Here is a 12,374-nt window from a genome sequence, read left to right as displayed (position 1 = left end):
TATGAGTTTTAGGGGTTTGACATCCAGCAGGCTTATGTGTGTGTGTGTGTGTGTGTTAGATAGGAGTACATGGAGACCAGTGGCTTTTAATGGTAGCACTATTGGAGTATGAGCAGGGTAACTTTCATGAAAGGATCTAGGGAAACTGGTTAGCCTTACTTGAGTCTTAGGGGGTGGGAAGAGCAGTGACTGTGCCCTGAAGGAGGGGTGGGGATGTTGTAGTCACACATTAATCTGTTTGTGATTTTGGCACACTTCTGGAAAAGTGGTAGTTGAATGAATGTTTTTGTTTTTGGGTCGCCCTACCTTAGCAGGAGATGGCAATCACGTAGAACTGTGTCACTGAGGTCAAGGTATCTCTCAAAGTTCTGAGTCATGAGCTAGCTCACTCAGATAAGCTGTGAGCGGTAAATTTTGTTCCAGATATGAGAGAATGGGTCTGTGCAGTGAGCAGAAATATTAGATTTTTGCTGTTTTTTTTCATAGGACAGGTAAGTCCCCCCCTTAGTCTGTATTATGGGTAATTAATAGATCAGATTCAATTATTGGGATACCATAAACCATGACCAGTCATTCCTGATTATATTTTATTATCCAGGAATTAGAATAAATCTTCTATTTTTGCGATTATGAATTCAAAATGAAAGGCAGGTGTAGTGTAGGAGAGACCTAGGAATGAGTGTATATTTTACACTTTATTTTTAAATTGGTATTTTTTCATTTTTTGGTAAAATTGGCCAAATTACTGACTTCTGTACATTTTATAGGGTAGCTGTAATACTTGAAAGAGCAATTTCTTGTGCTCAGTTGGTAGAACGGAAAGCATAATAACATAATAGCTAATTATTTGGTTGAATGGAGCAGAGGAATTGACTTCAAATAGCACTCAAAGTGGGCAAAATTCCTAATGCATAAATAATGCTCAGTCCACTAACTTTTCAACTGCATAATTCTGTAATTTTTCCATCAAATTTCATATTTCTGGTGTCATTACTTCCAGAAAATGATTCTGTACCATTGTAGAAGAAAAGATATATATTTTTTTAAAGTGGACATGAGCAATATTAACCCCTTGACTGCCGCAACCCCCAAATTCTGAGGTATCTCCTGGTATTGCAACCCCCCACCCCCCAAAATATTATTTTTTCTTATGAAATGATAGAGAATCTTTTCCCAATTGTAATGACACTAAAAGAACGAAATTTGATGGAAAACTGACGGAATTACGCTCTCACGAAGTTAGCGACCTTGGCGATATTTACAAATCGGCGATTTCGCCCACGTTGAACTCTATTTTCGGTTAATTTCATTGTTCCAGTCGACCAAACTCATAGGTATTTCTTTAGAACTCAATTTTTTCTATCAATTGAATACAAGAAACTGCCCATTTACCGATTTCAACTACCCAATAACATGGTCAGGAATTTGCTATTTGGCCAATTTCACGAAAATTAAAAAATATAACAATTTCAAAATAGGGTCCAGAATGAACAGTGCAGACATTCCTGGCTCTAGAATAACATTTTCTTTGTTCATCAGTCATGTCTCTAGGTCCCTCTGATATTACTTTTGCTTTCTATTTTGAATTTTTATTTAAAAAAATAGAAGATTTACTGTTATGCAGACTACTGCAATATTGCAATAATTGTATAAATAATGTCAACCCATTCGTGACTGCATATTAGAATGGCTACTTGGACATTTATTGGAAAATGACATCATTTGTGTACTTTTGAACATCGGCAAAAATCAAACATTTCACCTAAATTGAGCTCCATTTCAAGGTTCTTTTCATAGCAAAACCAATCAAAATCACCTCTATCTCTATAATATGTTTTCCATTCTATCAAATGAGACCAAGAAAACGAGAATACAACCATAAATACTATACAAAAATAGACCACAAAGTAGGCATTTTAATTAAAAAAGCGGTCGGAGTTTTTTTTCCTCATTATGCACTGCGTGCTGCAGGATTTTTTTATATGGTGCACACTGACCACACAGACCCATTGTCTCATGTGTGGGCCTACCAGTTTTCTCCTGCTTGATTTGAAGCCGCTAGAATTTGAGTATATATACGTCAAAAACGGTGGCTCGTAAGACGTATACATATGACCAAAACAGTCAAAGGGTTAATTTTGGGGTCTGGACAATGAAAAGGTTGAAAAAATGTAAACATGCAATAGGGCTCCAACTTACAATGTTAATTCATTCCAGAAAATTCACCATAAGTCAATTGTTCTCTACTCTTATCCTATTTTTTCCAGTAAGAAATAATACAAAATGAATTACTAATGCATTCCAACCACAATACATGTACTGTATTCTATATCTAATTTCAGTTATTTTTTCCAACAAATGTTTATCCAATATTTACAGTCGGTACTGCTTCTTTTCACATGTAAATAGAATGAAATAGAATATAAGAGAGGGATTGTGTGTGAGTGGGTATTGCGACCCCTGAATGGGTCACAATGTATATAATGTATATTACCTGTTCATATAATTTTATATTGCTTATATTTGCGATATTAGCTAAATTGTAAATATATTGCTTTATATTATTATTTGACTTAGTTATATTATTAGGTAGGATGTAACATTTATATGTTATTCAGTGCTCATAGTTCGAGTGTTAAGTAGCTGACGGCCTTGTCTAACAAGCGTTTCGCTTGTTACGCTGCCGGCTTCTGTGTTGCTGGGCAGCAGCAGTCCACGGAGAGGCACGTGATCGGGGGGGGGGGGATCACACCTCGCCTGGAGTAGTCTGCCTGGGCTGCGCTCTCGCTGTTGTCTGTTTGACGTTCTTCTGACGAGACGTGCCTCTAGCTCTCCCTTGCTGGCCCTTGTTGGAAGATCATCTCTGTTGCTTTCTTGTTGTTGGTTCTGCGTAACTCTGTTCACAGAACATAGTCTAGACTTGGTGATTTTTGACATTGTACTGAGGTTGTGTGTCGCATAGACACTCTGAGAAACTCAGGTCCTGAGCTGTAGCTTCTGACCTAATTTGTACTGGTATCTGTGTACTGTCAGTCGGGGATTTTCTAATGCTGAACTTAGATTCAGTAGTATGGGAGTTTTGTGACTTTTGTGGAGGATCTGCAGTTGGTCCCTACTTAGTGTCGCTATATTATCTCCTTGTTTCTGATTCTGTGTCGCTGTTGCTTGTTATATTGCTGTTCGGCTTATCAGCCGTTTTATTGTTCAAGCAAGCTGTTCTGATTGCCAGGTTGGTCAAGAGGTTAGTTTATGTGAGGACTTTTAGTCAGTCACTGGTTAAGTCTAGTCGAGTCTTGAGACATACCGAACTACTTAGAGCACTTACACACATACATACAAACTTACTTGTATATATTTGTACTGTATTATGCTATTAATTGCTAACAATGTACCAGACGGTACTTAAAAGCCATTAAGATGTGATATGAGCCTTCAGCTCTGTACTACTGTACACGAGAGAAGTGTAGGAACTTGTATCCTATATTATATTCAATTGATTACTATAATTTACTTTGATAATATATGCCTAGACAATTTTGTTATAAATAAACTTATTAAATTTTAATTTCTTTAGTTAGTAGCCTACCAAGTGTAATCCTGAAGCACTATTGAATCTTACTGAATTCTAATGGATAATTGGACCAGAATACTGACTACTTGTTCCAAAAACCCAGTAACAGGCTGGATGCTGGAAGGGCAGTCCTTTCTAGTATTCACTGGAGATCTCTAAGCTTATTAGAAATCGCGTTATTTGTAACAGTGGGTGGGTGTGCGGGTGAGTGGTTATTTTTTTTATTATTATCACACTGGCCGATTCCCACCAAGGCAGGGTGGCCCGAAAAAGAAAAACTTTCACCATCATTCACTCCATCACTGTCTTGCCAGAAGGGTGCTTTACACTACAGTTTTTAAACTGCAACATTAACACCCCTCCTTCAGAGTGCAGGCACTGTACTTCCCATCTCCAGGACTCAAGTCCGGCCTGCCGGTTTCCCTGAATCCCTTCATAAATGTTACTTTGCTCACACTCCAACAGCACGTCAAGTATTAAAAACCATTTGTCTCCATTCACTCCTATCAAACACGCTCACACATGCCTGCTGGAAGTCCAAGCCCCTCGCACACAAAACCTCCTTTACCCCCTCCCTCCAACCCTTCCTAGGCCGACCCCTACCCCGCCTTCCTTCCACTACAGACTGATACACTCTTGAAGTCATTCTGTTTCGCTCCATTCTCTCTACATGTCCGAACCACCTCAACAACCCTTCCTCAGCCCTCTGGACAACAGTTTTGGTAATCCCACACCTCCTCCTAACTTCCAAACTACGAATTCTCTGCATTATATTCACACCACACATTGCCCTCAGACACGACATCTCCACTGCCTCCAGCCTTCTCCTCGCTGCAACATTCATCACCCACGCTTCACACCCATATAAGAGCGTTGGTAAAACTATACTCTCATACATTCCCCTCTTTGCCTCCAAGGACAAAGTTCTTTGTCTCCACAGACTCCTAAGTGCACCACTCACTCTTTTTCCCTCATCAATTCTATGATTCACCTCATCTTTCATAGACCCATCCGCTGACACGTCCACTCCCAAATATCTGAATACGTTCACCTCCTCCATACTCTCTCCCTCCAATCTGATATTCAATCTTTCATCACCTAATCTTTTTGTTATCCTCATAACCTTACTCTTTCCTGTATTCACCTTTAATTTTCTTCTTTTGCACACCCTACCAAATTCATCCACCAATCTCTGCAACTTCTCTTCAGAATCTCCCAAGAGCACAGTGTCATCAGCAAAGAGCAGCTGTGACAACTCCCACTTTGTGTGTGATTCTTTATCTTTTAACTCCACGCCTCTTGCCAAGACCCTCGCATTTACTTCTCTTACAACCCCATCTATAAATATATTAAACAACCACGGTGACATCACACATCCTTGTCTAAGGCCTACTTTTACTGGGAAAAAATTTCCCTCTTTCCTACATACTCTAACTTGAGCCTCACTATCCTCGTAAAAACTCTTCACTGCTTTCAGTAACCTACCTCCTACACCATACACTTGCAACATCTGCCACATTGCCCCCCTATCCACCCTGTCATACGCCTTTTCCAAATCCATAAATGCCACAAAGACCTCTTTAGCCTTATCTAAATACTGTTCACTTATATGTTTCACTGTAAACACCTGGTCCACACACCCCCTACCTTTCCTAAAGCCTCCTTGTTCATCTGCTATCCTATTCTCCGTCTTACTCTTAATTCTTTCAATTATAACTCTACCATACACTTTACCAGGTACACTCAACAGACTTATCCCCCTATAATTTTTGCACTCTCTTTTATCCCCTTTGCCTTTATACAAAGGAACTATGCATGCTCTCTGCCAATCCCTAGGTACCTTACCCTCTTCCATACATTTATTAAATAATTGCACCAACCACTCCAAAACTATATCCCCACCTGCTTTTAACATTTCTATCTTTATCCCATCAATTCCGGCTGCCTTGCCCCCTTTCATTTTACCTACTGCCTCACGAACTTCCCCCACACTCACAACTGGCTCTTCCTCACTCCTACAAGATGTTATTCCTCCTTGCCCTATACACGAAATCACAGCTTCCCTATCTTCATCAACATTTAACAATTCCTCAAAATATTCCCTCCATCTTCCCAATACCTCTAACTCTCCATTTAATAACTCTCCTCTCCTATTTTTAACTGACAAATCCATTTGTTCTCTAGGCTTTCTTAACTTGTTAATCTCACTCCAAAACTTTTTCTTATTTTCAACAAAATTTGTTGATAACATCTCACCCACTCTCTCATTTGCTCTCTTTTTACATTGCTTCACCACTCTCTTAACTTCTCTCTTTTTCTCCATATACTCTTCCCTCCTTGCATCACTTCTACTTTGTAAAAACTTCTCATATGCTAACTTTTTCTCCCTTACTACTCTCTTTACATCATCATTCCACCAATCGCTCCTCTTCCCTCCTGCACCCACTTTCCTGTAACCACAAACTTCTGCTGAACACTCTAACACTACATTTTTAAACCTACCCCATACCTCTTCGACCCCATTGCCTATGCTCTCATTAGCCCATCTATCCTCCAATAGCTGTTTATATCTTACCCTAACTGCCTCCTCTTTTAGTTTATAAACCTTCACCTCTCTCTTCCCTGATGCTTCTATTCTCCTTGTATCCCATCTACCTTTTACTCTCAGTGTAGCTACAACTAGAAAGTGATCTGATATATCTGTGGCCCCTCTATAAACATGTACATCCTGAAGTCTACTCAACAGTCTTTTATCTACCAATACATAATCCAACAAACTACTGTCATTTCGCCCTACATCATATCGTGTATACTTATTTATCCTCTTTTTCTTAAAATATGTATTACCTATAACTAAACCCCTTTCTATACAAAGTTCAATCAAAGGGCTCCCATTATCATTTACACCTGGCACCCCAAACTTACCTACCACACCCTCTCTAAAAGTTTCTCCTACTTTAGCATTCAAGTCCCCTACCACAATTACTCTCTCACTTGGTTCAAAGGCTCCTATACATTCACTTAACATCTCCCAAAATCTCTCTCTCTCCTCTGCATTCCTCTCTTCTCCAGGTGCATACACGCTTATTATGACCCACTTCTCGCATCCAACCTTTACTTTAATCCACATAATTCTTGAATTTACACATTCATATTCTCTTTTCTCCTTCCATAACTGATCATTTAACATTACTGCTACCCCTTCCTTTGCTCTAACTCTCTCAGATACTCCAGATTTAATCCCATTTATTTCCCCCCACTGAAACTCTCCTACCCCCTTCAGCTTTGTTTCGCTTAGGGCCAGGACATCCAACTTCTTTTCATTCATAACATCAGCAATCATCTGTTTCTTGTCATCCGCACTACATCCACGCACATTTAAGCAACCCAGTTTTATAAAGTTTTTCTTCTTCTCTTTTTTAGTAATTGTATACAGGAGAAGGGGTTACTAGCCCATTGCTCCCGGCATTTTAGTCGCCTCATACGACACGCATGGCTTACGGAGGAAAGATTCTTTTCCACTTCCCCATGGACAATAGAAGAAATAAAAAAGAACAAGAGCTATTTAGAAAAAAGAGGAAAACCTAGATGTATGTATATATATATATGCATGTGCGTGTCTGTGAAGTGTGACCAAAGTGTAAGTAGGAGTAGCAAGATATCCCTGTTATCTTAGCGTGTTTATGAGACAGAAAAAGAAAACCAGCAATCCTACCATCATGCAAAACAGTTACAGGTGAGTGGTGTGGGCGTGAAAGAGGATTGGTGGGTGTTAGTGTGTATGGTTTGAGTGTGAGAAGGAATAGGTGGATGTGAATATGAGTATTGTGTGGTGTATTGCCTCAGATTGTAGCATCCACAATACAACTAAGAGTGCTGATTTAATATTTTAAGTTACTAACGTACGTAATATAAATATTAAATTTTCAGCTCTCGTCCAGTCTTTGCCAAACAAGTATTGGTACTCTATGCATGCAAAAAATGTATGTACACAAAGTTTGAAAGCATCTCATAAAAAAAAAAAATACTCATAATTTATCCTTAAGAAAATAATAAATATATTTGTCCCGATGTCGGATGAGCAAGTCATTGTTCATGAGTAATTAATTGGTTTCAAAATGCCAGTGTTGTAAGTGCAAACCTTGTAAGTCAGCACTACTGTATTATGTTTTGTAGGATATGGTTAACAATTAGTAGATATTTATAAAAAAAAAATAAGAATAGCTGAAAGTACTAAAAAAATGATACTGGAAAAAAATGCATTTCTTAACAAATGAATAACATGTAATCTTTGCAGCGACTCAGCGTGAGGTTATTGTGGAGCAGCTACCAGACTTGATGGGACTGAAGGCGGTGAATGTAAGCAAGAAAGCTGGCTCCAATCCTTGTCACATAAACAATGGTGGATGTTCTCACCTATGTCTTAATAGACCCACTAACTACACCTGCGGATGTCCAATTGGTACATGTGGCCTTAGAAATTTAATTTTCTTTCTGAATGGTTATATAATATGTCTAGCATTACAACAATGTTTACATGAACAAAATTTCATTTTCTTTGTGGGCATAAAATATAATACAAGGAAAGGATACAGTGGACCCCCGACTTACGATATTAATTCATTCCAGAAGGCTGTTCGGGTGCCGTTACCGAACGAATTTGCTCCCATAAGGAATATTGTAAATTAGATTAGTCCGTTTCAGACCCCCAAAAATACACTTACATAAGCACTTAAAAAACACACACTTACATAATTGTTTGAGTTGGGAGCTGATTGTAAGTCGGGGGTCCACTGTAGATCCAAAATATAATTGCTTGATTGAATGTGTAATTTACTCATTGGCAGATTTTTTTTTTTTTTTTTTTTTTTTTTTTTTAGGAAAAAAAAAAAAGTTAAATATGTCCATTGGAACTCTAAAGAACTTGTAACTTGAGAATCAACTCTGTTGTACCCATTTTGACAGGCTATGAGCTCACCCAAAATGAAAAACAGTGTGTGGTGCCTGAAGCCTTTCTCTTGTACACAAGGAAGGAAGACATCAGGCGGATCTCACTCCTTACCAGCCATAATGTTCCCATCCCTGTTACTGGTATTCAGGAAGCCATGTAAGTCTACTCACTTTCTTGCTTCAGCATTTTCTTATTTCAGGATCTCTTAATCACTTTTTTCATTGTTGTGACAGCATTATTGAATAAATTATTTTTTCTAAGGTGAGAGAAATTGTATTAATGATTAAGTGAACCAAGAAATTGTAATGACACGATTGCAATCGTGTCATTACGATTTCGTGAGTCATGTTAACGGCTTTGAGGGGACTTGAGCTAGAGTTCGCCACGGCCACGCTAGCTGGAGATTCATCTGTAAAAACTTGCATTTGTGGTCACAGTGGTGCCTATGCTAACCTTCCTATGGTGTAGAAATATACCTAGTTGGACGAATCTTACTGTGGCTAGCTGGTCCAGTGGCTAACGCGACGGTCTGGAGTTGTGAGACTCTCTGATCTTGGGTTCTATTCCCGCCCATGGTATGGTTTGATTAAGTGAAGAAAGGCAGGTAGTGATTTCATGTATTGGGCAGGGAGGTATAACATCTTTTAGGAGTGAGGAAGAGCCAGATGTGAGTATGGGGGGGATGATTTGTGAGGCAGTGAATGGAATGAAAAGCAGCTGGGATACATTGGATCGACACAGAAGTGTTAAGAGCATGTGGGACACAGTTTTGGAGAGGTAGGAGCATTTGTTCATTATATTCATGGAAGGGAGGGGGAAAAATATTTAGCAATTGGCAGGGAGCATGATAGGTTCCTTTGTATAAGGGTAAAGGGGGATAAAAAATGTAAAAATTATAAGGGAATAAGTCTGAAAGGAGGGAATATGAAGGAAGTAAATGATTCAGATATTTGGGAGTGGACTTGTCAGTGGATGGGTCAATGAAAGATAAGGTGAATCATAAAATTGATGAGAGGAAAAAAGGTGGGTGGTGCATTGAGGCATCTGTGGAGACAACATTATCCATGGAGGTGAAAAGGGTGATGTATGAGGGTATTGTGGTACCAACACTCTTACATGAGTGTGAAACATAGATTGTGAATATTGCAATGAGGAGGAAGCTTGAGGCAGTGGAGATGTGTCTAAGGGCAGTGTGTGGTGTAAATTTTATGTAGAGAATTCATAGCCTGGGGATTAGGAGGAGATGCAGTTAATAAAAAGTATCATCCAAAGGGCTGAGGAGGGATTGTTGAAGTAGTTTGGACATTGAGAGAGGATGGAGCAAAATGGATGACTCAGAGTGTATAAATCAGTAGTGGAGATAGGGGTCTCCCTAGGAAAGGTTGAAGGGAGGGGATTAAGGAGGTTTTGTGTGAGTGGGGCTTGGATATCCAGCAGGCATGTGTGAGCATGTTAGATAGGTGTGAGTGGAGGCAAATGGATTTTGGAACTTGATGATCTGTTGGAGAGTGAGCAAGGTAACACGTGTGAAGGGATTCAGGGAAACCGGTTAGCTGGACTTGAGTCCTGGAGGTGGGAAGTACAGTGCCTGAACTCTTAAGGTGGGTTGGGGATATTTGCATATTGGAGGTGCATCTGAATGGTGGTGGTAGTGTGCTTCTGGCAAGACAGTGATAGAGTGAATAATGATGACAGTGTTTCTTCTTTTTCTGGGCACCCTACTTTCATGGGAGACAGCCATTGTGTTACAAATAAAGGGTTGAGAATATCAGGTAAAGTGTATAGTAGTCCTTATTGGAAGAATTAAGAACAAGAGTAGGATTGCAGAGAAACATGGAGTTTAGGAAGGGTAGGGGATGTGTATACAATGTTAAATTGAAATGTGTAAGTCAACAGTTCTTACATAAATAAATGTTTTAAATAGAATTTCATGTATTACTGCTTGGTCATGAAAGCAAGCATGTGTAGAGTAAATGAGGTCTGCCATTAGAGAGGTGAAAGGTTGAGGCAAGTAGCTTGAGAATAAAGAGCTTTACTAGAAATGTGATGTAAGGAAGACAGAGAAGTGAAAAGAATATTTTGAATCTGTAGTGGAGGGAAGGTGGGGTAGGGGTCATCCTAGGAAAGGATGAAAGGAGGGGGTAAGGAGGTTTTGTGTGCAAGTAGCCTGGACATACAGCAGACGTGTGAGTGTTTTAGATAAGTTTGAGTGGGGACAAATGGTTTTTGGGTTTTGACTAGCTGTTGGAGTGTGAGCAGGGTATTATTTTGTGAAAGATTTCAGGGAAGCTGCTTAGCCAGACTTGAGTCCTGGAGGTGGCAACTATAGTGCAAGCACTCTATAGGAAATTAAAAGTGTGAATGATGGTGACAGTGTTTCTTTTTTGGGTCACTGTGCCTTAGTGGGAGATGGCCAGCATGTTAGAAAAAAAAATTGAATGGGTGATATAAAGGTATGAAGGTGTAGCACAAAAAATAAAAGTCTAGCAAACCACAGCAAATATGGTGCTACCTAGTGTAAAGTCACCATCTGTTTCTTAAGGAGTTACTATTTCCAACCATGCATTTCCTTACCAAGAACAAAAAGGCACAATACCATAACTGGAACACTGTACAAATAACCCGCAAATAGGAGACGACGTTTCAGTCTGACTTGAACCATTTACGAGTCATGCCAAAATGTCATCATAAGCATCTCTCTCCGATGTGAGGATTATTTGTGTATATCTCCTTAATAACGATTTTTCATAAGTAAACTGTGCATGTAAAAATGTGTTTCATCTGTTTTCTGACTATTGTACTAGGATGTACTTCTCTTTCCATCTGGACATGATAGTCCTTGGAAACATTGAATATTGTGTTTAAGTTATTTTGATATCCTTATTATGCACCCACTGTCCATCCTGTGGGCATTAGTCGAAAGATTACAGAGCAGCACCCCATTGTGTTAAAAAATAATAAAACAAATGCATAAGTGAGGGTAATTTAAGTGTGCCATCCTTGAGGATTAGATAAATAAGGTGGTTTGAAAATAGTTGTGGTTGGGCTATTCTGTTTTGTGTGCGTGACCAGATTATGAACTAATCTGCAGAAAATCCATCAGTACAGTTCTTGTAAATAAAACTACATTTCTACGACCAAAGCTTTCTACTAGTTTTTATGAAAATTTTAACTTTTTTAATTTTTTTTTTTTTAATTTTTTTTTTACGAGGATAGTGAGGCTCAAGTTAGAGTATGTAGGAAAGAGGGAAATTATTTCCCAGTAAAAGTAGGCCTTAGACAAGGATGTGTGATGTCACCGTGGTTGTTTAATATATTTATAGATGGGGTTGTAAGAGAAGTAAATGCGAGGGTCTTGGCAAGAGGCGTGGAGTTAAAAGATAAAGAATCACACATAAAGTGGGAGTTGTCACAGTTGCTCTTTGCTGATGACACTGTGCTCTTGGGAGATTCTGAAGAGAAGTTGCAGAGATTGGTGGATGAATTTGGTAGGGTGTGCAAAAGAAGAAAATTGAAAGTGAATACAGGAAAGAGTAAGGTTATGAGGATAATAAAAAGATTAGGTGATGAAAGATTGGATATCAGATTGGAGGGAGAGAGTATGGAGGAGGTGAATGTATTCAGATACAGTATTTGGGAGTGGACGTGTCAGCGGATGGGTCTATGAAAGATGAGATGAATCATAGAATTGATGAGGGGAAAAGGGTGAGTGGTGCACTTAGGAGTCTGTGGAGACAAAGAACTTTGTCCTTGGAGGCAAAGAGGGGAATGTATGAGAGTATAGTTTTACCAACGCTCTTATATGGGTGTGAAGCATGGGTGATGAATGTTGCAGCGAGGAGAAGGCTGGAG

General features: G+C 39.2%; 1 protein-coding gene across 2 annotated transcripts in view; it reads left to right on the top strand.

The window, feature by feature from the left end:
- arr (low-density lipoprotein receptor-related protein 6) overlaps positions 1–12,374 on the top strand; it is a 172,474-nt gene that overhangs the window by 96,361 nt on the left and 63,739 nt on the right. For both annotated transcript variants that reach the window (XM_053790208.2, XM_053790209.2), the window contains 2 exons: positions 7,869–8,033; positions 8,537–8,678. In XM_053790208.2, the coding sequence (XP_053646183.1) occupies positions 7,869–8,033; positions 8,537–8,678 (307 nt within the window). The remainder of the gene's footprint in view (positions 1–7,868; positions 8,034–8,536; positions 8,679–12,374) is intronic.

Source organism: Cherax quadricarinatus, chromosome 58 (assembly GCF_038502225.1).
Source record: "Cherax quadricarinatus isolate ZL_2023a chromosome 58, ASM3850222v1, whole genome shotgun sequence".
NCBI lineage: Eukaryota > Metazoa > Arthropoda > Malacostraca > Decapoda > Parastacidae > Cherax > Cherax quadricarinatus.
Note: the sequence above shows the minus strand (reverse complement) of the source record. Positions and strands in the feature narration are given on the sequence as shown.